Raw genomic sequence first — 25,596 nt, forward strand, 5'->3', positions numbered from 1 at the left:
TAGTAAGACTGCATACCCATACTCTGAAACATACAACAGAAGACAATACAGAAGACTGGAATCTCCAAAAAAACAAGACACCTTCTTTTCCCAGCAAACGATTCCTTATCTGCATCAAAAGAGTGAAAAACAGACTGGGAAAATTGTTTGGCGATAATAAATTGGACAAAGGCTCAATCTATAAAATCTACAGAACACTGTAACACCTCCACAAGAACACGTCACCCCGTTAAAAACGGAGAGAGGACAGGAACAGGTGGTTCACCAAAGAAGACGTTCACACAGGTACCAACACCCACACACAAAGAGACGCTCTTGATCAAGAGCCGCCCTAGAGCCCCAAATTCAAACAACGGTGAGTTGCCACTTCACGCTGGCATCAAGAGTCAAGCTCAAAAACATAGACCCAACAAATGCTGGACAGGGTGTGAGAGACTGCCCCTCACACGCTGCCGGTGGGACTGCACAGCTGTCCAACCCCTGTGGAAAGTGGGCGGTGCTTCTGCAAAGGACCAGCAGAGGGAATTGCCTTTGCTGGGTAGATGCCCTGAAGGAAAAGAGCGGTCGCCCAGACAGACACGCAGACCCGTGTTTCCTGCACCCCGTTCACTGCAGCAAGGAGACGAAGCAACCTAAGTGTCCACCCGTGGGAAAAGGGATAAATAGGCTTCGGTACATACATCAGAATACTGATGAAGCTGGGAAGCCCCTCCTAACATGGATGGATTTGTAGGACATTATGCTGAGCGAGAGCAGTCAAGCACAGAGGGACAAACATTGTATGAGGCCCTTGTTATAAAAGAAAAAAATCAGGACAGGTTGTTTCTACCAGAAGAAACACAGTGTGGTGCTAACTGGTGGTGGGAGGGGAGAGAGGAGGTGATGTAGCAGGCTAGAGGGCAGACACAGGTATGAGTTAAGGTAAAAGCAATACTCTACAAGAGGGGAGAAGAGGGGGAAAAGGTGGGGGGTGGGACAGGGCAGGGAGGTTTGATAGGTTGTTTAAATTAAATTGTTACAAAGATGATTAGCTGAAATGCAAACCCCCACCTAATACACAGTACAAAGTTGGAAAGTCTGGAAGGACATGCATAACAAACACACACTGCAGGAAATAAAGCAGACGGGACTGGAAAGATGGGAAAGCCCACCGGAAATGAAACCCAGAAAGGCAAAGGGAAAAGGCAGACAGCTGGGACTCAGTGGTCAGCCTTCTCTCTAAACCCCCAGAAAGCCTCAAGAGTCCCTCCAAAGCCAGCAGGCCTTCAATGGCAGGGGCTGGGCATAGGGTAATGGAAGCCCTTTGGGGACATGGCAATGCCATTTTCTACTTGGCCAAGCTCACGGCAGCTGGCACTCCCTGCTCCCCCGGCACCCACCACCCCAGCTCCGGGCTTGAGGCTCTCCAGTATGAGAGCAGAGGGCAGAGCCAGAGGCGGTTTCTTTCTGGTTCCTGGACTGTGCTCGCTGGAGAGCCAGCCTGCAGCCTGCACCCAGCAATGCACAATGCACAAATGCAGACACGACCCCTCCTCTCATGAAGCTCAGCCCAGCAGCAGGGGTTGGCCTCGAACAAGTGATTTCTCATAGGATCCTTAGAGCTTGGTGAGTGTGCGCACAGAGATGCACCCGTGCTAGGAGACAGATCATAGATGGGAGGCCTGGCTGCCTGACCTCCATCTGGTGTGCCAGGAAGGCTCCTAGCGGATGTGAGGCTTAAACTGAGAGCAGAAGGGTGAGATGGGCTGAGCCAGGAGGAAGTGAGGAGTGGGGGCGGGGGGAAGGAGGGTGGCTGGTTCAGGAACGAGAGAAGGGCCAGGTGTAGCGGATGGCGAGTCACAGTTGGCTTTGCACATTTCTCGGAGCACATCCGTCCGGACGGGGGTGAAATTCTTGATTCTTGAAGCTCACCAATCACTCCTGTGCCCTCCGGGATGGAAGAATCTGGGGGCGGCCCCTCTGAACACTGCCCCAGGGTAGCAGGTGAGGCCTACCTGCCACGCGAGCTCCTCCCTCGAGAGTCTGTCGGTGGGGCCGTCGGGGCTGTCTTGGGAGTTCCCGGCTCCATCTCGCTCCAGGACTGGCAGCAGGTACTGGGAAGGGGGGTAATAGTCCAGGCCGGACTCTGCAAGAGAGGGACCCAGCTGTTCGCGAGGGCGGAGACGGACCTGGGGACTCAGGGAGGCAGCTCCTGCAGCCCCTCCCAGGGTTCGGCTCTACTCTTTCTTCTTCCCGAGACAGGGCATGCGGTGTTGTCTATGGGTTCTAATCCCAGGACTGGGCTGTAGTAGCCAAACCCCACCCACTGCCGTCGAGTCCATGCTGCCACATAGCAACCCCGTAGGGCAGAGGGCCGTCACGGCAGGAGACAGCCTCATCTTTCGACCGCGGGGCGCCTGGTGGGTTTGAACGCACAGCATCACCCGCAGGGCTCCTTGCAATGGCAAGTGCTCGGTACACATTGGCTGCATGGATAAGTGGGAATGCCCCCTGCTTCTTTACCACCTGAGATGAGAAGAGGATGGTAGGAAAAAACCTGGGATTGCCAGAGCGGCCTGTCCCAGATGCCCTGCCAGTCCCTGGCTGCGTTGTGTGACTGTGGCCATGATCCTTCCTTGTCTGGCCCTGCCTCACGGAATGGGTTCGCACACCTCAGGCAGGTTCCCGAGAGCTGGTGCCTATGCGGGTCCATTACAGCTACGCCAGGCTCTTGTTCCAGGAAGTTACTAGTCTTTTTAACGTTGATGCAGGTGTGGCCTTCGGAGGGGAAGGAGCTTATCTCGATGAGGTGAAAAGCTATCCCATCCCTGCCCCTTCAAAGGGGACCGTTGGGCAGTTCATAGTACATAGTAAAAGTGGTCCTTGAATGTATCTAAAGATCATCCAAACAAGCAAGGACACGGCACTAAAGTAATAGCAGACTCCGTACCCTTGAGAAATGGCCACATGTTAGCAAGCCTGTGGGAAAGCAGAGGATTCCCTCAGCCCCTTCTCCTGGGAATGCCAGGCGGTATAAGCGCTTCCAAGGGCTCAGGCTTTACGCCAGCAGCTCCACTTGTGGGTGCCTCGTGGAAGCGCTCACCCTCAGCCAGAGGGGTCGTCACGAGCCACTGGAAAGACCCTCCAGGTCCCCAAGGGACGGCTACCGAAGCCATGAGCTCCGCAGTGCAGAGAACCACTGTCTCCCAACCACACCTGTCACTGCACTTCCTGCGTGATGCTGGGGCGCCACTGGCCGTGCCCCTGCCAGCTCCCCAGCACCCCCCAGGGCCCCGCCCAGAGTAGCCACTGGGGTCCCGGCCCCTCACTGGGAGCCTGAGGCGGGCCGCCTGGCCTTACCTCTGCACAGGAACTGCTGGATCGCCTCGGTGCCGGCGCCGCACACCTCCGGCGGAGGGTAGACCATGGACGAGGCGTCGAGGCTCAGCGTCTGCAGACACAAGGGGACCCTCCTCATCTCTCCAGCCAGGCCCCTAATTCCCCTGAGCAGCAGTGTCCGCTCTGTTCAGAGCAGGGAGAGACACTGCCCACCATGCAGTATCGTCAAAGGGCTCTAGGAAGCACAAGGAGAAGACCTTGAACGGAGGAGCAGGGCCTCCGTCAGCTTGCGCTCTCGTTCTAAAACAAAGATTGTGCGAGAAGCCACTACAGGAGGCCCAAAAGATTGAAGAAAATGCTAACTGGTATAAGCTGAATGACTCTCGTCACGTGGACATGATCGTGGGTGGCTTCAATGAAGACCAGGCGCTCTGAGCTGCACTGTCCGCCTGGCAGCGCTAATCACCTTCAGCTCGCTAGCTGCAACTGAGCCAGAACTTTATTTTTAAGGGGGGGGGATAGGGCAGGGAGAGGAAGCATCTAGAACTAGAGGAAAGTTGTATGCTTCATTGTTGCTACACTGCACCCTGACTGGCTCATCTCCCTGAGACCCTTCCATAAGGGGATGTGCAACTGCCTACAAATGGGCTTTGGGTCCCCACTCTGTTCTCCCCCTCATTCAGAATGATATGATTTTTTGTTATTTGATGCCTGATACCTGATCCCTTCAGCACCTCGTGCTCACACAGGCTGGTGTGCTTCTTCCATGTGGGCTTTGTTGCTTCTGAGCTAGATGGCCACTTGTTTGCCTTCAAGCCTTTAAGACCTCAGACGCTATGTCATTTGATAGCTGGGCACCATCAGCTTTCTTCACATTTGCTTATGCACCCGGTTTGTCTTCAGCGATTGTCGGGAAGGTAAGCATCATGAAATGCCAGTTTAATAGAACAAAGTATTCTTGCATTAAGGGAGTACTTGAGTGGAGGTCCAATGTCCATCTGCTACCTTAATACTAAACCTATACATATATGCACATATATTTATTTCCACGTCCTCATAAATATATTTGTATATATACATGCCCCCATTTAGACCTCTAAAAATACCCTTTGCTTCCTAGCTCTTTCCTCTATTTCCTTTGACTTTCCTCTTGTCCCACTATTATGTTCAGCCTTCATGCCCTTGGTCATCTCTACCAGGCCTCCTACACCCTCCTCACCACCGATTTGGATCACTTGTTGTTTCCTTGTGCCTGGGTTTGTTAATTCCACTTCCTTTTCCCCCACCTCCTCCTCACCCATGTCCCCCCGGTACTGTTGGTCCTGTTGTTTCCTCCTCCAGGTTGTTCACCAGAACTCCTTAAGATGAAAAATTTAGTTCCTTAGTCATGATGGTCACCTTTAAAGTGCTTGGGAAGCACAGTCCACAGCCCGGTCCTCATCCCTGCGGAAAGCTCTACTGGTTCCACTGGGCAAGTGCTGGGCTGTGTCTCCCACTGCCCAGGGAGAGGAGCTTGTCTGCCCGGTGCTGCCCAGGCCTCAGCCACTGAAAGAGGGAGCAGCCAGCTCCTCCCTTTGCTGTCTTCATGCTCACCCACCGAGCTCTGATGTAATTCAGACTCAGAAGCCTCCAAAGTCCTTCAGCCTGCTCTATGGAGGATGCTGGAATGCTTGGCCAGACTACTTGTCAGAACTGGATGCAGAAATTCCTGTCTGGAAGGCTGTGATTCATAGAGGTGAGGGGCCCAGCCTTGGATTCACACAGCCTGGATTTTAAAATTCTCTCTTGGCTGCTACTAGCTACGTGGCCCCTGGACAAGTGCGCTAGGTGCCCTGTGACTCCTTTTCTTCGTGGGCAAAGGGGTGCGATGGTATCACGACCGAGGAAGCAGGCAGAGACCTCAGGTCCCCTTTAGAAAGCATCAGAGTGAGGTGCATTTCCAGAGCTGTCAGGCAAGTGTGAGCCCACCCTCACTGAGTGGGAGCACCTGGGTGCGTGTCCCAGAGGTGTTCCCCTCACCTCCACCGCATGCTCTGATGAGCCTGCACCTGCCAAGCTGCGGCCCGAGCCCTGGCCTGAGTGGCTTCCCACCCCCACCTCCTGCCCGTCCCTCACAGAGCTCTGAGTTCTTTTTGTTCCGGGGCCCTGGGAGCACACCAGCTCCCAGCCTTGTGAGCTGACTCGCCCCTTTCCCCCCACTGCGCCCCCACCTCAAAACCGTAGTTTCCTCACTCACTCACTCACTCACTCACTCACTCACTCACTCACTCACTCACTGTCACTGAGTTGACCCAGACTCCGCACAGTTACCCTGCAGGACAGAAACTGCCCCTGTGAGAGCCGAGACTGTGAGTCTCCCTCAAGTTGGCTGACCTTGAGATTAGCAGCCCAAGGTCTAGCCGCTCTGCTGGCTCTGGTTTTCACTTACAGTCTGCCTCAAAGAGCACCTTCTTCATCAAGTTCTACTGCCGGTCGGGTTGTCATTTCCCTGGGGAAATGGGTGTCCCTGCCCCCAAGACAGCACACACTGAGAGCGGCTCACAGTGGGCCTCTGGGAGCTCCTGAGGGCCATCAGGGGTCTCAGCAACCCCAGCACCAGGGACCGGAATGCGGGAGGGAGCGCCCCCGGGACGGCCGGCGCGGCACTCACCTCCAGGGTCCGCACGTGGGCCAGCATCTGCGGCAATCTCTGGATCTCGTTCTCACTGACGGCCAGCGTACGCAGGCTCCGAAGCTCCCCCAAGGTGTCCGGAAGCTCCTTCAGCTTGTTGTCTGGAAAGACCCCAATGGAACAACTCAACACCCCAAAGCCCCTTCCCGACTTCATGCCTGACACCAGACATGACCGGGGCCGGGGGGGGGGGCGGGGGGGGGCTGTGGCCTCTCTCTGACCCCGGGAGCCTGGACCACTGTCAGGTCCTGCAGCCCGTGGCTCCATGAGGAAGACCCGATGCCAGCCTCTCAGTGACCCGAGTTCCCGTCCTCTTGTGCCCACCCACTGGCTGAGCGACTCTCCCTGGGCAACCGTGTGCCCATCTGTGCTGTGAGGGCGTGAAGGCCTTCTGATCTCACTGTGCAGAGGGATCCATGAGCACGGCGGCCACCGCACACACATGACAAGCGCAGGGCGCCCTTACGTAACTAATGCCTCATGGGCCACAGAGGCCGTCCACGGAGGCCGTCCACGGAGGCTGTCCATGGAGACCTTCCGTGCGGAAAACGCCGAAGGCCTTGGAGAAGGGAGGGCAGACCTGAGGCCAGCCCTCAGTTGAGGGTGACAGGGCTGCGTTCCCATCTTGCCCGGGCACTGCCCCCTGGGCTGTCTTAGCCACCAGGCCTCTCGGAGCCTCATCCCCCACCCCAGGGGTAATAGTGCTGCTCCCAGCCTCAGTCCCAGTCGCCACCAGGCCCAATACCCCCCTGCACGCAGTGGGAGCAAGACCGCGGGGCCTCCAGACTTGTTCTCGCCCCATCACTCCGCCTCACCCAGTCTTGGTGGGGTCTCTCAGGGACATCCTGCCCCCTGTTCTCAAGGCCATGGCCCAAAGGGGCCAGGAGACCCTGAAGACTTCACAGAGACCGGCGGACCCGACAGCAAGCCAGTCCAGTTTAAGGTGAAACCTGGAGACCAGCCACCTTCTGGGCTCAATGGCTCGTGGGCCGAGCTCCTTGGCAGTCTCCCCTGAGAGCCCTCAGGCACACAGGGTGGCCTGGGCGCCCTACCTGTCACCCTGAGGGTCTGCAGCTGGGCCAGGTTGCCAATGGAACGTGGGAGGTATGTCAGTTGATTCCTTTCCACATTCAAGACCTAAGGAGAGAGGCAAATGAGCCGAGCACCCACGTTCAAACAACAGGGACCCCGGGATCTTCGAATCCTGCGGGGGCCTGGGGCCTTTGCACTGCCCTGGCTGCCCTGTGCGGGGTACCACCACGACGAGCCCACTGGCGAGAGGAGGAGCAGACTGAGGCTCAGAGGAGTTCCGGGCTGTGAGCCAGCTCTTGACCTGGGCTCCAGCCGAGGGTCCAGCCAGCCTCACTACCACGGACACCCAACAACTTCCCCGCACGCACGGAGGAAGGCAGAGAGGCCTCGGTGCCCAGCGCTGGTAGAAGCCGCTTGCAGGAGCATCTCCCCAAGGGGAAAGGAGGATCAGGAGCCACAGCCCAAGACTGATTTCCCAGAGGCTGGGGGCGGCCACATCTCCTTTCTCCATTAAAAAAAAACTTTTTAAAACCAATCCTGATACCAGCCGTTCTTTCCATGGCACTCTGCTCTCTGCTGGGCTGGAGAACTCACTCCGTGGCTACAGAGCACTCCTGGTTGGGGAGGTTTACTAGAGAAATTCCAGGATCTGGAGGAGCAAGGTGCACTTCTTTGGTGAGGACAGCTTCTCCTCAGCTATGCCCAAAGGAAGATCGCTCTCTGGCCAGACAGCTTCTCTCCTGTCAGCCCAGTGCTCTTTAGCTTCACCAATGGGTGCCTGGAGGCGCCCACCCTGGGGTACAGCTCGGTCCAAAGGCACTTGGCTGTCCAGCTCACTGGGCTAGGAAGCCCACCGTGCCATCTCCTGGCTGGCCTGGTTCTGCTTCCTCTGCTAAGACCTTTCTCTTGCCATCTATCTCTGGGGTTACAGCACTGTTTCTGAGTCTAGCAGATACCCAGCACAGAGACTTTGGGTCCTTTGCTCCCAACTCTTCTTGGTGGTCAGGCCCCCTTCTCTCTACTTGTTTCTCCTTTTAGCTTTTTAAAGATGAAATGTGTGACTCAAGCAAGGGCGGTGACTTAGGTTCATTCCACCCGATCCTGCCTTAGTAACAAACAAAAAATCCGACCTTATTAGCAAAAGCTAATTCTGTTCCATTTCTGTTCCGCAGAGGATATATAGTTACATCAGATCGCAAAAGGCCAACCACACAACCCTGGGAGTCGTGGCCTATCACGGGGTATAGATCTTATTTACATGGTCCCACCCACTCATCGTGGGAGTCACAGAGACATCGGCTCCAAAAACACACAACCTCGCTGCTATTGAGTCAATTGCCAGTCCCAGGGCCCTAGCAGACCTGCCCCTGCGGGCTTTTGAGACGTTGACTCTTTCAGGGGCAGCCAGCCTCTTCTTCCCCCACGGAGCGGCTGGTGGGTTCCAACAGCGGGCCCTTCGGTTAGCAGCTCAGGGTGCAGCCCACTCTGCACCAGGGCTCCTCGTGGTTAGACGGCAAGCTGAAGTCACGCAGTGCCCCACAGCAAAGCAGCGTCTAATGACACCGACGACGCGAAGGAGCAGGGAAGGCGTGTGATTGGCAGCGATTGGGACCGCCTGGGCAGGTTGGATTCCAGGGGGGAAGCTCCGTCAGGAGGCGGGCAGCACAGGGCAGGGAGGCCAGCGGGTGGCACACTAAGCAGCCATTAAAAGTAGACGAGAGTGGACAGCGAAACAGACATGAACAGAAGGCGCTCGATGACCGATGAACCAGGACGGGAGGAGCTATCAGGTGTCCAAACTGCCAACACTGTGCACCCAGCGATAATCCCACTGCACACGAAGAAGCCCCAACCGCCGCCGCCGAGGTCTTGACCGTGGCTCCCTCTGCATGGTGGCAATGACCGCCCTTCTACCACGGGTTCCGTCCAGCCCTCCCGGCCTCCATTTTCCCATCTGGAATCATCTATCACCCATGTCCTGGGCTGGCTCATTTAAGTCTGCTGGGTGAAGACACTGCCCTCACTGAGCCTGCATTCCAGGAGGGAGGAGGTCAGAAAGCAGTAAACACAGAGTTGGTAATTACAGGAGCAATTAGTGTGGGCAGGGTCTAGGCAGGTGTTGGGCGAGACTCCTGCTGAGGATCTGCTTGGACCCCATGTGGGCGAGAATGCTCAGAGTCAGAGGCCTTTAGGCAGACAGCTGACGGGCGAGCCAGACAAACTGGCCCAGGACAGGTGTGTGGGCAGGAGGAAGTGCCCGTGCAAAGGTGCTGGGGTTCGGGAGCAGTGGGGAGAAAGGCCGGTGGGGCCTATTGTCCAGGATTTTATTGGTCACAGGGAAGAGCCTGATGTGGAGCTAAGTGCAGAGGGACAACAATAGGACCTGCTCTCTTAAAACGGCTGGGAGGCCAACGGGCAGTGCCAGTGCAGGGCTTATCTAAAGCCGGGCACAATGTGGGCGCTCAGTATCCGCAGGGCTGATTACCCAGTCTGAATTCCTCCACGGTAAAGGGTTAGACTGTCGGGACCCTTTTGTAGAAGCGTCTGAAGAAATTCCAGAAACCCTCTGCCCCAAACACACTAGTGAGACACCGCAGCCCGACTGCAATGGAGAGAGGTGCCCTCTGGTGACTTGAGGACACCGAGGAGCGCGGCCTACTTCTAGGAGCTAGAGCACTGGTGGAAGACGCCTGTGTGGACGAAAGGCTTCCCACAGGCAGGCTGGAGGGGGCCTTCTGGGTCCCGAAGCCGTACCTGGAGGGCTGTCAGCTGTCCTATGTCATCGGGAAGGGCTGCCAGCTGATTATCGTGAAGGTCCAGAACCTGCAGGAGGAAGGTAAGTGTGACACCAACCAGCCACCAGATCCCAGGCTCCTGATGGGAAAGGAGATGTCTTGGGGCTGCCTCTGGCCTCTGGTGTCGAAACTGGGCGTACCCACCTCCACATCAATGACACTTGGATCACTCCCCCGCCCCCAGCTTTTGGTTCTCAAGTTCATATGCCCTGTAGTTCCTTTATCAACTATTTTCAATTACTGTCAAGTGAAAAAACGCCATAAAATAGCATGCCAAGATATTCATGTCCAAAGGGCAAACACCCCATAATACAGACATATTTATGTGTGGAAGAAAGACTAGCAAACATATGGCTGAAGATTTGACGGTGGTTCCCAAGAGAAAAGTTATATATGGTATATTCCCTCTACTCCTTTTTTTTAAAGAAAAAAATTTATTGAATACCTGAAAAACAATTCCTAAAAGATTGACTTGTCCAGAAACTGTAGCTACACAATGCATTGCGTCTATCGTGTTAAAACGTGCATAAGACACAAATACAAAAACCATGAAACAAGCCAGCATTCTTCAACAATCTGAGCAAGGATAATACAATGCCTAAGGAGCAACAGAGATGACTTGCAAAGGACGGGCTCTTTTACTTCAAGCACCATTAAAAAAAAAAGAGAGAGCACAAATGGATGCATGTGTTCAGTTATAGACACTGAATTGAACCTTTGGCACTAGGAATGAGAGCGTGTTGTCATACAGCACTAACACGTATTAGAAAAGTGCGTAGTGTCCAAGGAATAGAACCACCAGCATCCAAAAGCAGCTTTGTCAACTAGGCAATAAAACACTCAACAGTATGTCTTTCTGTTGTCCATCACTGACTACACTGGTAGCAATTTTGAAATGTATAAAAAAAGGAGAGAAAGAAAAAGAAGGAGCTATAATTCCTTTTAGCTTCTCTGTTTAAAATCAAACAGAAAACAAAACATACATCGACTTTGTTATATGCTAACATTTTCAAAGTACATCATTTGTACCAGAGAAGGAAGGGCTAAGGACAAAAATGTGTTTAGAGACTCAAGGAGAAGCGCCCTCTACTCCTTTTTTTCTCCTCACCTTTATGATATTAAAGAAGTAACAGATCACAACTTGGGATTAGTAACGATTTGGGGTATAGTCCCCCCAAGCCATTTTATTGGGGGATTATGCAGATCTTGTCATCTGCTGTGCCGTGAGGTCACACCTCACACTTAGTATGACTATGTCTCTGTGGAGGAGGGGTTCAGTCAGGAGGTGGGTCTTTCCTGGTCCCCAGGGTTGTGACCTTGCACAGCAATGCCCTGGACGTCCCTGCTGTCCTTTCTTGTCTGGGACCATCAGTGGCCTCACTCTCGGCTGCCTTACTTGATAAGAGTCCCTGATTTGGCTCTCCACTTAGCACAGTTCCCCAAGGGTGGGGGCTGTGGTTATTTCTATAAGGTGATCCAATCCCAGATCAATTATTGTATTATTGTTTCAGACCCAAACAACAACAACAAAAGCAGACCCACTGCCATCGGGTCAATGTAGACTCATACTGCTCCTACAGGCCAGGTTAGAATTGCTCCTGTGAGTTTCGGAGACTGTAACTCTTAATGGGAGGAGAAAGCCTCATCTTTCTCCCTTGGAGTGGCTGGTAGTTTTGATTTGAAGATCTTGGGGTTAGCAGCCCAACGCAAAGCCACTACACCACCAGGGCTCCTTGCTTCAGACCCATCTGGCAGAAACAATAGAGGAGACAGAGCAAAGTCGGCCTGGACCAGGGCCAGGGCCTAGGGAAGGTTCTGAATCCCAGAGGCCTGGGCCAGGGCCAGGGCCCAGGGAAGGTGCTGAATCCCAGAGGCCTAGGCCTGGGCCAGGGCCCCACACATACCTTGATGGTTGCAAGACTCAAGAGGCTGCAGGATTTGGGCAGCAGGGAGGTGAGGTGATTCGTGTGGACAATCAGCACCTGTGTGACACCGTTTGAGGAAATGTTAGGGGGAAGAACAGCAACAGGTGGGGAAGGTTGAAGGCAAGGCAGCTCGGCAAGCCCAGGACACAAGGTGGCCCTGCAGTGTCCAAAGGCACGGTCACTGCTCTCTAGGGCACAAGCGACGGGGGATGCAGCTCAGGAACATGGAACCTTCCAGTCTGGAATCCAAACCCACTGCCATCAAATCCACTCAGACTCACAGCGACCCTATCGGACAGGGGACAGCTGTCCCGTTGGGTTTCTGAGGCTGTTTCCTCTCTCTCTCTCTTTTTTAATCATTTTATTGGGGGCTTGTACAACTCATCACAATCCATACATATATCCATTGTGTCCAGCACATTCGTACATGTGTTGCCATCATCATTCTCAAAACACCTGCTTTCTACTTGAGCCCTTGGCATCAGCTCATTTTTCCCTCCCTCCCTGCTCTCCCTCCCCCCTCCCTGATACTTTATCAATTATTATTGGCTGTGTCTCTTTACAGGAGCAGAAAGCCTCATCTTTCTTCTAAGGATGACCCATTATGCCACCAGGTCTCCAGATGACCTTAAAACCTCCAGATGGAATTCTATTTTCCATCCTAAGAAGGCAGGGAGCCTGACTCTGGCGGTCCTGAGCTTACCTCCCTCCACTTTGCCGTCTCCAAGAAAGCTCTGTGTCCAGGGGCCGCCACGAAGAAGAGCCCAACGCACTCAGCCGTGACTGGCGTGCGGGCAGGGCTCAGCTCTGGCTATTCGGGTAGCTATCCAGCCACTGCTTTGATGCCAGTGGGACACCGTGCTCGTACCGCTTTCTGCCCCAGCCACACATCTCGAATACTCTTACCTAGCGGCACTCAAGGCGGCCGTGGTCTTCTCAACACAATCCGCTGTTCATCTCTCCTGGATGAGAGCTATTAGCTGAGCGTAGCTAAGGGGGGGGGGGGGGGTAGCTAAGTGAACCCATCACTGACAGTGACGCTACATACTCAGTACAGACAATCTACCATTTCCCATCGCTCCATGAAGCCTGACATTTCCGAGAGAAGAGCTATGCATGTCTTCCTATCGTAGATGAAGAAACGGAGCTGTAAGAGATTGAGGAACTTGCCCAGCCATGAAGCCAGGGAGGGGCAGAGCCAGGACGGGACCCAGGGCTGCCCTATCCGATCCCTGAGCCTGCTCTGCTAGTCGTGGACACACACTGAAGGCTGACAAGCGAGAGGAAGGAGGGGTCTATGCCCAGGGGAACGCTCCCGAAAGCCCCTTGTGGTTTCACATAAAGCAGAGATGCAATAAGCGCATCTCTGGAAGGTAGCCCCGTCTCACCTTCTTCTGCAGCACTTTGCATGTTGCGAAAGCCCCAAATGGAATCTAAGAGGAGAGAAAGAAGAGTCAGTGTCTCCCCTCTTGCCAGTTTTGCGGGTGTTCTGAGTGACTTACATGGAGGGAGAGACCGCAGGACCAGGACAGGTATGAGATGCTGCCGCAGAGAGCAGCTAAGGCTGGGGAAAGGCTGCTTAGGTGTATGGATGGAGACGTGGGCAGGAGCTGGCTTTGCCCTCCCCAACCTGCCCCTAATCAGGAGCTCAACCGGGCCATGTTCTACATAGGCTACAGGATGCCAGACTCCTGATATCCTAGGAGACTATGCTGAGGCCAAAGGATCCCCTCAATTCTTTTCGGGGCAAGAGCAAAATCTAAGGAAATGTCTTGTCTAGGGCTCCTGGCTTTTAAAAAGCCAATCCTGTCTTTCTTAGTAGTACAGGTCATATTAAATGTACACCCGAACACTAGCCTCAGTTTACCTCGGAGAGCTCACATTTGGAGATGTCCAGAATGTCATCTGCCCCAGCTTCTTTTGCCTACGGGTAAAACAAAGGAAAGATATCTTTAAGCAAATCATCTCTGCAGAGCAGGCGCACCGGAAGAGAGGCATCGAATCAGCAGAGGAGCTGCAAAGGGGCAAGAGAGCCGCCCCAGGTCAACTAGACTCTTTGTAGGTGGACTGACAGGCGTGCTTCACAGAGCCCGAGCTCCAGCAGGGACAAGAGACTTAATGAACACTGACGAGAGCGGTCAGCATGACCGAGGGGGAGCAGGGCACTCCTGGCCCACTGACAGGGGCTCAGTGGTCTGGTCACCTTACAACCCTGGGTTTCAGGAGGCAGAAGGGAAGCAGCCTTGTCTCATGAGGCTGAGGAAGAGATGGGGATGAGTTAGAGGAAAACACTGTCCCTCACCAGACACATCTGGTACTCCAGGCGTTTCCGGGCCTCATCGCTGGGTTTCCGCTTCCGGAAGAAGAGTGGCATCCTTCGCTTTGTCCAGAGTGATCTTCAGGACACTGATGGGGTGAGGAGGGCAGTTAGGGCCTGTGGCATTTCCTCCTAACACTCAGAACAAGTAACCCTGTAACCCGGAGCATGTAGAGGATTTGCTGGGCTGAGGGTCCCATGAAGGAGGGCAGGGCTGTATGGACCTCACCCATCAGTCTGTCCCTGGAGCTCCACATGGCAGGTGCTTAGCACTCTCAGTCAACTAGATACAGTGAAAAGATCACCTCCGTAGCAGTCAGGTGACCCACATGCTTCTGTGAGACCTAAACCTAGCCTTGGACCAGTCTGGGCCCCCATCTCTGCTCCACGTTAGACAGGGGGGTTAGGTTGACCTAGACATGGTTCCTCAGGTCCATTCTAAGGAGGACTTTTGATGACTCTGATGCACTTGGCTGATGAATCACTTTGAGGCCCTGAAATACTGTCAGAGCAATATCAGCAAAACCAACCCTGGGGGAGTCTCACGACATCAAGCCCGGATTCCTGAATGATAACAAAATCCAAATTAAAAAACAATCATCCAGCCCCTTAGCAGGTTCACAGTTAGGATCCACTCGATTCTAACCTGTGTATAAGTTAAGACGTGGAGGGTCACGGTCTGGTGATACCGTCTTCCCAGTCCTTATCCTGTCAAGTGTGCCCAAATAGCTTAGCACACACTGAGCACACTGCCAGAACTGGGTCTACACAACACTGCACATACCACTGCTCTCTAAAGGACACGGATAAGGCAAGAACAATCAACAGGGCGGTTTATGCTTTGGGATGAAACATGGAAAAACCCAAACGAAATCCCACAGCAACCCTGCTGGACTGAAGAGAGCTCCTCTGAGTTTCTGGGACAGCCTCATCTTTCTCCTGAGGGACAGGAGTGTTTGCTTGAACCTCTGACCTTTCCACCAGCAGCCCAGTCAGGGATCCTTAGGGAAGAGCTCCTGGTCTAGATAAGGAACACTTAAGAACATGAGCCATGTAGCACCACGCACCTGACAAACATATTCTGGACCCGCGGCCCATTAACGAGCTGGGTGCGACAAATCGGAGATGCGTGCAGGATCCACTCAGTCCACCGAGTGCGTGGTAGAGATCACAGGGCTCCGCCCACAGGGGCGTCGGCTGGGGATGCTGCCAGGCCTGCAGAGCCAGCTCAGGCCCCTCTGGGCACCGCACTGCTCACCCCGCTGCGCAACCTCTCATCTCTCCCTCCCTAACGACTGGCCAGCTCCCTGTGGATCAGCTCTCGCTCATCCACTGCCTCCCCAACACCAAGCTGCTTCCACACTCTTAATGACACCCCCCCAACCCCAAGATCAGCTCTTTCCAACAGGATCCAGCCCTCATACCACCCGTGCCCGTCCAGGTCATGGCCTGAAGGATAGAACCACACCCGTCGTGTGCACCAGGGAGAGCCGCACCAGACCTGGTTTTGCAGATGCAGAGCCCCGACGTTCGGGTCCCGGGTGGACTCCAAGGCGGATAGGTCACTCGGTGGGGCTGGTCATGGATGCCAAGTCGCCAACCGTCCGGCGCAAGACCGGGCGGGGCCGGAGTCGGGTCTCTTCTCAAAACGCAGGAGCTGGGGACCGAAACTCGGAATCTCAAAAAGTCCTGCCAACCGGGATGACCAAGTCTGAGAGGCAGTGAAGCGCGGAATCCCAGAACGAAAGAACTGGAGCGAATTTAGAGCTGTTTAAAATTCTTTCGGCAACTAAGAGGCATACACACCACCAGGCGAGGAGCAGAGCACTCCGGGGGTTGGCAAGGGTCCCCGGAGGGGGTGCGGGTCTTTCAGGGGAGGGGCGGTGCCCTGGGATGGGCACAGGAACCCCGGGTGATGGCAGTGCTAGCGATAACGGAAGCAGCGCCCTTTAGCTCGTCTTCGCCGGAATGGACAGTCTCGACATCCCCTGGGATCGCCTAGCCACGGCTGCCCGCGGTGCCCGGCCCTCCGGCCGTGCCCCTTTGGTGTTTGCCCACAAGCAACACAGCTGCAAGGGCGTCGTTGGCCGGCTGGGCGGAGACTGGCGATCTCGCGATAGCTGGGTTTTCGAGGCTATATCCGACGTGACCAGGGCCGCTTCCGGTCTCTCGGCGCGGAGGAGGGTTCGGTGCAACTTGCTTCGGTCGTCCCGCATCTGGGTTCATCCGACACCAGCCGCCTCCGCCATGCCGCCCAAGTTCGACCCCAACGAGATCAAAGTCGGTGGGTGCTCTGGGTGCGGCCGGGGCTGCCGGATGGAGTTTCGCTCCTCGCCGCGGCCCGTCAGGCCTGCGGCTCCCGCCGCACCGGCCTGCCTTCCCCGCGTCAGTTTTTCGACGCTCGGCCTTTTAGAGGCCTTGTAGGAGCTTCCGGTGCTGCGATCCGGGTGCGCTGCCGCCCTGGTCGCGTGTCTTGCACACTTTCTGGGCCTCCGCTTCCCCCGTGTAGAGGGGGCGGGAGGACCGGACGACCGTGGCGCTTTGGCAGCCCGCACGCCCTAGGGTAAGGCTGGCTTCCGGGCTTTCGGCTCTGCTGGGCTCGCCGGCGGCGGTAGCCACCTGCACGCCGCTGCCCCACGTGCACGCGTTGCGGCCCACGCCCCAGGGAAAGGAGAGCGCCCGCTGGCGGAGCGGAAGGGGTGGCGGCCCTGGTCCCCGCCTAGGTTTTTGTCGCTGACCTGGAAGGAGGCCCTGGGTGGTGGGGCAGCCTCGGGAAGATGCGGGGGGAGGGGGGCGCTATGGGACGGGGCTGCCGCGGTGAGCACTGATCGTCTCTTTCTCCCAGTGTACTTAAGGTGCACCGGTGGGGAAGTCGGTGCCACGTCCGCGCTGGCCCCCAAGATCGGCCCCCTGGGCTTGGTAAGTTCTTAATCTGTGGGAAAAGCTAGGTGCCCGCATCCTTGGGGTTGGACTGGAACACGCGCAGCAGTAACTATAGAGGGGTGGTTACGGAAACCCCCGGCGTAACCCCGCTTTTAGCGGGTCCAAGGCCTGGCCTGGAGGAAAAAGCATGGCAGGGTTTGGGGGGACCACGAGTGGTTTTGCTATTTACTGGGCAGTGGGTGTTGGGCAGGAAAGTGAGCAAGTAGCACTTAGGGGAAGATTGGGGGTGAGTGAAGATGTGAGTTTAATAACCGTGTAGGACAGCCTTTTCTGGGAGCACACCTTCATTGGTCTCCCAAGGAGTGGTGTCAATTACTGATCTTGTGGGTTAGCAACTCAATGTGTGACCTGCCACCAGAGCTCCTGAGTGTAAACGTTCACATAGAACCAGCACTCCATGTGACAGTGTTTGCTGAAGTTGGGTTTCCATGGAAATCTTCGGGCATTGTTCTGTTAAGATACACCCACCCCACCCCCGGTTATAAGGCCTTAGTGATTGCTAGGGGAGCTTAATGTAGCAAATGTCAGAGGGAGTCAGTCCCCAGTTGGACTGGCTGGTCTGAAGTGAGAACCAGGTGATTTCTGATGTAACCAGTGTAGCCACCTGTGCAGTAGTAGGTCCTTTGGAGGAGGGGGGGGTCGCTTAATTCATAACTGACAAAATTACAGTTATGAAGTAATAGCAAAGAAAAAATTTTAAAGTCACTGCATTAGGAAAGTTGAGAACCACTGCCCTAGACTAAGTAATATTAATGTCTTGCAGATTAGCAGTGCTTTGACTAGGTAAAGTTGCGTGCTTCAACTTTTAATGAATGCTGGAAAGGGGAGAATCTGTAATGTTGCAGGTTAGGTAGCAGGGCAGATCTTGAAGTTGTGTTTTAACTTGTAGCACAAAGTGATTGCATGTTTCAATTTATACAGTCTCCAAAGAAGGTTGGTGATGACATTGCCAAGGCAACCGGTGACTGGAAGGGCTTAAGGATTACTGTGAAATTGACCATTCAGAACAGACAAGCCCAGGTAATTCACTCGTTCATTGGTGGTGAGCTCTGGGAGTAGCCCTGACCCCAGCTACAGTGATTGGGAGAATTGAGCTGATGGCCTAGGTACATGGGTTGTACACCCATTCAAAATCTATGTAACTGGCTGGAGAACCATGTGCTTAGCAATTTTGGGAAATGGGAACCATACGATGGGATATTTTTCTTTTGTAAGAGCATGCACCTACAGCAATGAAATAGCTCCTGCTTTGATCACTGTGACCTTGGGAGAACATACAGCTTGGCATCAGGTGGGGTGGTGGTGTGGCTGCTTCCCATCTAGAATCTCTCCTTCCTGTAGATTGAAGTCGTGCCTTCTGCTTCCGCCCTCATCATCAAAGCCCTCAAGGAACCGCCCAGGGATAGAAAGAAGCAGAAAAACAGTAAGTGTACCTTTTCCCAGGAATCTACCCAGTGGTGGCTTGTGCTCAAATTTGTGGCCAGTGTTTAATAAAGGGCTGCATGGCTTCCTCCTCTATCAGAACCTGGGGCTAACTGTTAGCTGAGGAGATCTAGTTAGAGATGTTCAAGAGCGAAACCCTAGTAAAGTGGCTTTCCCACAGCCTGACCTCAGGAACTCGCTCATTTGCCTATAGCAGGCCAGCCACCCGCCACTGCACCTGACCATTCTCTGTTGGCTGGTGCAATCCAGTGGTGAGCTGAGAGTAAACCCCAGCTTAGGAAACAGGGTTGTTCTTCATGTGGATGATTCTGTGCCGAAAGCATGGGGACAGTCAAGACAATGATGGTAGACGTGTGAACTGGGTGGCCTTGGGTGGGTTGTGACAGCTATTTTCTTTCCTACAGTTAAGCATAGTGGGAATGTCACTTTCGATGAGATCGTCGGCATTGCGCGCCAGATGCGGCACCGGTCTTTGGCCAGAGAACTGTCTGGTAAGAGCTTGGACAGCTTGGAACGATCTTGATTGGGATGTGGGGCTGAGACCCAACATGAGACTGCCTTGAGGTTGTGGTGGCCGTCTTGGGCGAAGCATCACATCTGGGCAGCCCTGGAGGCTCTGAGTCTAGATGGAACTCGGTTTTGGAGGGCTATTCCTGTTCCCCCAAATTGGGGCTCTTCCCAACCTAGTATGAGAGTGGACTCGGATGTTGTGACCGGACTTGTAGCCTCAAGGTCAAAGACTCCAGTCCACCAGCAGCCACTTGGGGAGGTGAGGCAGTGGGATCTGGGGGGGGGGTTTCTACAGCCTTGGGGATGCAGTGTAGGGTTGCTGAGCTTCATCTTCCCTCCGTTGCAGGAACTATTAAAGAGATCCTGGGGACTGCCCAGTCTGTGGGCTGCAATGTTGACGGGCGCCACCCGCATGACATCATAGAGGACATCAACAGTGGTGCGGTGGAATGCCCAGCAGTAAGTGACTAACACTGGTTTTGTTTGCTTAAAATGGGAGTAAAAGCTAAAATGGGGATGGCTAATTGATGAAAATGGGAAAGTTCTAGGAACTGGAATGGGAGCGTTTAATTTTGATAGGATTTCTTTTTTTTCTTCCCACAGAGTTAAGAACTACAAAAGAAAACAATAAAGACTCCTTTAATAACCAGTGAGGTTTTTGGTGTTGGTCTTAGGGGGCGCGGATGGTCAGTGGGCTTGCAAGGTGCCAAGTGGGTGAGGAGTGATGTGTTGTGGGTAGACGCCTGGTCAGCCTTGTGATGCATGGTCCATCTTTGCCAGGTCTCTCATCCTTAAGGCTCTGAACAGTCTGGCCTGTTGCATACTGACCCTTAAACTTAGTGATGAGAGTAATGGACTGCACCGAGAACTACCTACTGAGCCATTGGAAGCTCCACCTGGAATAGACTCAAGCAAATGATTCTCATGAGAACCTGTTTGTTCTCCTGCTTTGACAGACCTTAAAATCTCTGGGGGCTGGGGAGAACATTTCTGGGCAGCTGAGTATAAGCATCGCTGGGGCACCCTGGGACGTGGAAAGACAGCATTGTCAGGGGGAGGTGAAAGAACGAGGGTGCTTGCCTGATCTCCCTTGAAGGAGGGGGTCGCTTTTATGCCAAACCAATCCCATGGTGACAGTAAGAAGCAGGCTACTGACGACTGTCTTGGATTTTGTGGGACTAGTCTGCCATGAGGATTGTAGTCACAAACCAGAAAAGTGTTGCTGGGAAGTTCCACTTAGTTGATTCAACTAAGTTACTGAATCAAACAAGGCTAGGATGCACCTGGTTCCTATGTGAAATGCTGCAGACCTGTCTCAGGTTTCCTAGGCCAGTCTGAGCCTGTTCAAGGCTGAGTGATTATGACCACTAGATGCTCATTCCAGCGTCCCCTGCCCCACACCAGACTAGCATTAAAGAAGCAACGTCTGGCTCACTTTGTGAGACTGCCTTTACAGTTAACGGAAAGGGAACTCAACAACACCCCCCCCCCACTATCATGATCCCAATTCTACTTTGCAAACCTGGTTAGACCAGAGGATGCACAGCGGTGTAAATAGGAACTGGAAATGGGATCTAGGACAGATGAACCCTTCAGATCAATGGTGAGAGTGGTGATACAGGGAGGGAAGTCGGAGTTAAAAGGGAACTGATCTACGTATAACCTCTCTGAGGGATGGGCACCAGGGAAGTGGGTGACTTTGTATTCTTGTAAAGATATATAGTTTGAGAAACCCAAAGGGGCAGTTCTAACCTGTCCAACAGGGTGGGTCTAAGTTGGAATTGACCCAGTGGCAGTGAGCTTGAACCTTGGCTGGTACTGAAACCCTCTTACAAAGCTATTACCTGTCACTGGGATGTCTAGTGGCCTCCTCCCAAGTGACAGACTCCTGACTCAGTCTAGTTCCCACATGGCTGTTGAACTGTCTTTGAACACAAACTCAGCAGTGCTGTGACTGATAAACCTTTTTACTGTGAAAATGCAGTTTCCCTAGCCACACAATTTCTAAATTTTCACATGGGTTAAAAAAACCTGCCAAACAAGGGCAAACTGGGGAGAAGGAAACCAAAGGGTTGGCGAGACTCGCTGGAAAAGAGGATTTCAGTGAGGATGTAGCTTGGAGGAAGAACACCAGGCTGTTCAGAGGACATGTAGCATGTAAGTCAAGCCTCTGAACTATTCTCATTGGTAACTAAAATAGACACAGCTCTGTCTAAAGCTGTGTCATTTTTACATGTGCTTTCTCAGACGTAATTACTGGGTCCTGAGAAGGTTCACAGCACAGACAGGGTAGAGGGAGGCCCTTAGGTGAGAACTAGTAGCAAGCAGTATCTTTGTTTCTGAGTGTTAGGCATCCACTCTGAAAACTCTGGCTATGCTGGCAGGGGGTGGGGGCAGAAGTTACCACAGCTAGAGAGAGATGGGTAAAGGCCCCAGTGAGGGGAGCCCAATCTAACAATGAGGCCTGTGATACCACTGTGTCCACGGGTCTGAGGATCCAGGGGCTTCCCAGTCAGCCTCTCTTCAAATCTCTGTCACCTCAGTGTTCCAGCTGTGAGGCTTGCAGTGATGGAGGGAGCCTCCAGAGGGTGTGGCAAGCATCAAATGCACCAATAAGGGTTTTAAGGGGACTTCCAAGACTGGCTTTGCCAGCTCACTACCTGGACAGCTGCTTGTTAGAGCTCTTCCCATCACCCATGGTTCTTTCTTCCAGTTGGGAGTTAAAGCCAGGCTGGAGACTGGAAGTCCTAGGAAAGGGGACAATATGTGGCTTGATAATTTGGAATAAGTACAAGCAAACCAGCTCATTGCCTGTGATCAGTGCCAACTCATAGTGGCCCTCCAGGACAGGGTAGAACTGCCCTGTGGGTTTCTGAGACTGACTCTTTACAAGAGTAGAAAGTCTCCCGATAAGCGGCTGGTGGTTTCAAACTTTGGAATCGAGTAAGCTAGCAGTCTAACGTGTAACCACTGCACCACTCAGTCTGCAGGGGAGATGATGCAATCATGTAATGCATTTAACAACTATCCACTGCATGCTTACGTGGCGTCCGGCACTAGGGGACAGAATGGTCGACAGGTCTGGCTCCAAGGTCCTGCTAAAGCACTGCTCAGCAGAGCTGAAGATACTTCTAGGAAAGGTTAAGCTAAGCCTATTCAGGAAACTCGTAGCTTACGTAGCACTCCACGTTGAGAACTTTTCGCCATATATGTTAGTTTATAAATTAAAATTTCAGCATCCTTTCAGATAATGGAAACATAATGGTTTACCCAGAACCCATGTGATTAATGAAGACTAAGCTATATCTTTCATGCATCCACATTCCACGTTGCTTCTGAGAAACTCGAGCCTGGAAGAACTGATCATGTGGTTATGTCCCACCCCCCACCCACAAGGCACCTCCCTCCCTAGGGACTCTGACAATCCAGACAATGGCACTTGAGGAAGATGACACTGCCCACAGTCCCCAGGGAGCCAGGAGAAGCACGCACTCTCCCTTCAGTGGGGGTGTCAGCAGTTGAGAAAGGAGCCCTGGTGGCACAGTGGGCAAGCACTGGTGGCTGCTGGAAGGCTGGCGGGTGGGTCTGCCAGCAGCTCCGGGGGTGCTTCGACACAGTCGTGGAAACACAGTGGGGTGATTCTCTGCCCTGCAGGGCCATTATGAATCAGCACAGGCTTGACAGCAATGGAGAAGGGAAGGGAGAGGAGCACTTTAGAAAGTGCAAGCTTTTCACAACCGAGTAAGCTAGCAACAAGCAGAATTCAAATCTTAAAAAACCCGAAACATGTTCTCTTCCCTAGTAGGACCAGGTTCCTGGACTTCTGGCATCTCCTCGGAGCAGGGACTGGGTGTCCCCAGCCCTCTCCAGTTACAATGCTGCAGGACAAGCTTCCCTGAAACAAAAGCACACTCCAGCTCACTGTAGGACCTGGATGGGGGAGGTTGGCAACTTGAGGGAGATGATGGCAGGCCTGGAAAGGGTTTGGAAACAACTCGGCTTTGGGTAGGTCAAGGACAATGTATGCACCTATACTATTGGACTGAGTATCAATAAAAGAGTACATATAACAGCCTTTTGTAGCCTTATAAATAGACTTAGCACTTAGGTAGCCTTCACACCGTCTGCCAGTCTGATCCCCTCAAGGTGAATGGCACCCTTCAGATTGAATTGGAGACTGGAAAGGTTAGCGGTTCATCACCCTGGTAATGTGTGTCTGGTGACGGAGGTGGTCACCTGGGAAGAACGGGTGACCACTAATGCCGAGGCATCCTGCCTCTTGATGTGGTTCATGTGGAAGAAGCCAATGGCTGAAGCTTTGTCCCCCGAATTTCCATTATTGGCAAAGGCAACAAACCATGGATGACTCTTCCCCGAGGAAGGTAGCTGCCTCACCTTTGCTGGAAGGACGAGACTGGCTGTCAACAGAGCAGTGGGTGAAATGACCTCCAGGTGGTGCGAACGAGGAGGTCTTTAAGATAATCTAGCACAATTGAAAAGCAAACAAAAAGCCAAACCGATAAATATGGGGGCGATCTTATTTTATAAAGTTTAGCTGACAGAGCTATCAAGCCCCAGACCTGCTCTCTGACTATACCTGATTATGTGATGACAGGAGATATGGACTGTTTTCACAGAGTACAGACTAGCCAACTGGGCAAAGAAAAAAACCCCTGCTAAGTATACACTACCTAAAAAAATAAAATCCACAGCTAAAACTTTCAATATCAACAAGAAAGAATGTAAATGAGTTAGAGCATCAACTCAAGAGATTGGTGTGAGCGAGGAGCCCTGGTGGCATAGTGGTTTTTCACTGGGCTGCGACATGCATGGTTGGCGGTTTGAAACCACCAGCTGCTCCAAGGGAGAAAGAGGCTTTCTACTCCTGTGAAGAGTTTCAGTGTCAGAAACTCCCAGGCAGTTCTACCCTTTCTGTTAGGGTCCTCTGACTCGAAGGGCCAGAGAACAGTTCTGCCTTTGCAGCGGGACCGTGCAGGGGACAGAACCCAGGCACCGGGGAGGGTTTGTAGGAAGCTATACTCGTGAGAGAGAGATCCACTGATGAAAATAAAGGAAGAATGTGACGCAAAGGGCACGAATCAAAATGTTACCTGTTTGAAACAGAAATGTCGGTTTGTTTTTGTTCTTTGTGTTTGCCATGTCTTATGCAGTAAGCATGATTTACTTTTGTAATTGGAGGAAACTATGAGAACCAAACCTTCTAATTCATATTGAGGGAGCAGGTGCAGCTGTCCCGGAGCACAGCTCCACCTCACCCGGGGCTGGAGGGGCGAGGAGCCCAGTGGCCACTCCTTTCTCTCCTGGGTTTCCTCTCCGGGAAGGGGACGGTCAAGGGAAGACAGCACTGGCGGGAGAGAAGGAACCAGCAAGGCATGAAAGCCCACTGAGTCGTCAAGTCTCATGTTCTTAACTGGCAGAGGATGTCTGAAGGACATAGGAGGGCTTCAAAAAGATCATGGAGAAACGGAATGTAAAGAGTATGGGATTTTCCTAGGAACTCTTGGAAGTATTCTGTCTACTGTAGAAGGCCCAATTTGCAGATGACTGGGACTGCGGTAGAAGCAACATTTCCGGGACCATGAGCAGAAACCCCATGTAAAATTTCCATTCCGCTGCCTTCCGCATCGGCATCGGCTCACTCAGGGCAGCTGCAGAGTGTAAGGACTCCCAGGATCCTGACCCACCACCGCTTGCCATCAGGGGGCCGTCAGCAAATCAACCTCCCAATCTCATTTTGCGGATGATCCAGTTGGTACAAAAAACTCAAGTCGTTTATAAAAGTTACCTATTTGTAATGATGGTTCTTTGGAGAAAGTAGCTGTACAAAGACAAGACATTTGCTTAATCAAAAGAAGAGGGAATGCCCAAGAGGAATTCATCACCGAAATGCACAGTCAATGCATTACATCCAAATACATCAACATATGATAAGAATAAAGGGAAAACAACTCTGTAATCTTCCAAATCACAATCACACTCACTGCTGTTGCGTTGAGTCTGACTCATGGTGACCCTATAGAACTGCCCCATATAGGATTTCTCGGACTAAATCCTCATCTTTCTTCCATGGCTCAGCTGGCAGTTTTGAACCACTGACCTTGTGATTAGTGATCCAACACTAATCTACCAGGGGTCCTAATCATCTCAACAAACAAAGCATTTTACAAAATCTAGTATCCTTTCATGATTAAAAACACCCAACAGCGTAGGACCATAATCTTGGGGGGCATCTAGGTAAATTGATATAACATAGTCTACAAGGAAAATAAGTCTTTTTGTAAAAAACATTTTATTAAGGGCTCTTCCAGCTCTGTAAGAATCCATACATCAATTGCATCAAGCACATTTGTACGTATATTGCCATCATCATTTTCTAGACATTCATTTTCTATTTGAGCCCTTAGTGTCAGCTCCCTGCCTACCCCATGGCCCCTTGATAAATTATTATTTTCCTATCATAAACCAACCACTGTCTCCTCCCATGGTTTGTTTTTCGTCCCCCTGGGGGTGGGGTATGGGGGTGGTTATGTATAGATCATTGCAATTGGTTCCCCTTCCTCCCCTCGTCCCACTTTCCCCCTGCCTTTCTGGTATCGCTACTCCCATTCCTGTTCCTGGATT

At 52.9% G+C, this 25,596-nt stretch overlaps 2 protein-coding genes and 1 non-coding gene across 4 annotated transcripts in view; 2 read left to right on the plus strand and 1 right to left on the minus strand.

Moving 5' to 3' along the window:
• The window catches only part of LRSAM1 (leucine rich repeat and sterile alpha motif containing 1), a 39,985-nt gene extending 23,823 nt beyond the window's left edge, over nt 1–16,162 (minus strand). For both annotated transcript variants that reach the window (XM_075560760.1, XM_075560761.1), the window contains exons 1-10: nt 15,560–16,162; nt 14,044–14,147; nt 13,609–13,665; nt 13,130–13,174; nt 11,721–11,798; nt 9,776–9,844; nt 7,042–7,126; nt 5,969–6,090; nt 3,340–3,430; nt 1,995–2,125 (exon numbers count right to left, since the gene is read on the minus strand). In XM_075560760.1, the coding sequence (XP_075416875.1) occupies nt 1,995–2,125; nt 3,340–3,430; nt 5,969–6,090; nt 7,042–7,126; nt 9,776–9,844; nt 11,721–11,798; nt 13,130–13,174; nt 13,609–13,665; nt 14,044–14,115 (750 nt within the window). In that variant the 5' untranslated portion in view covers nt 14,116–14,147; nt 15,560–16,162. The remainder of the gene's footprint in view (nt 1–1,994; nt 2,126–3,339; nt 3,431–5,968; nt 6,091–7,041; nt 7,127–9,775; nt 9,845–11,720; nt 11,799–13,129; nt 13,175–13,608; nt 13,666–14,043; nt 14,148–15,559) is intronic.
• A 20-nt stretch (nt 16,163–16,182) lies between these two features.
• On the plus strand, nt 16,183–19,704 carry RPL12 (ribosomal protein L12). The gene is made up of 7 exons (XM_075560763.1): nt 16,183–16,342; nt 16,904–16,977; nt 17,923–18,021; nt 18,343–18,424; nt 18,849–18,935; nt 19,301–19,413; nt 19,558–19,704. The coding sequence occupies exons 1-7, from the start codon at nt 16,306–16,308 to the stop codon at nt 19,561–19,563; spliced, it is 498 nt and encodes a 165-aa protein (XP_075416878.1). The 5' UTR covers nt 16,183–16,305; the 3' UTR covers nt 19,564–19,704.
• Nucleotides 18,649–18,777, plus strand: LOC142460515 (small nucleolar RNA SNORA65). The gene has a single exon (XR_012786707.1). It is a non-coding gene; the product is annotated as a small nucleolar RNA SNORA65 (small nucleolar RNA).
• Nucleotides 19,705–25,596: the final 5,892 nt, after the last annotated feature.

Source organism: Tenrec ecaudatus, chromosome 10, assembly GCF_050624435.1.
Source record: "Tenrec ecaudatus isolate mTenEca1 chromosome 10, mTenEca1.hap1, whole genome shotgun sequence".
NCBI lineage: Eukaryota > Metazoa > Chordata > Mammalia > Afrosoricida > Tenrecidae > Tenrec > Tenrec ecaudatus.

Coding starts and splice junctions, on each gene's coding strand:
- RPL12 (XM_075560763.1), top strand. CDS start 16,306: ATGCCGCCCAAGTTCGACCCCAACGAGATCAAAGTCG. Junction 18,022..18,342: donor TTCAGAACAGACAAGCCCAG/GTAATTCACTCG, acceptor TCCTTCCTGTAG/ATTGAAGTCGTGCCTTCTGC. Junction 18,936..19,300: donor TTTGGCCAGAGAACTGTCTG/GTAAGAGCTTGG, acceptor CCTCCGTTGCAG/GAACTATTAAAGAGATCCTG.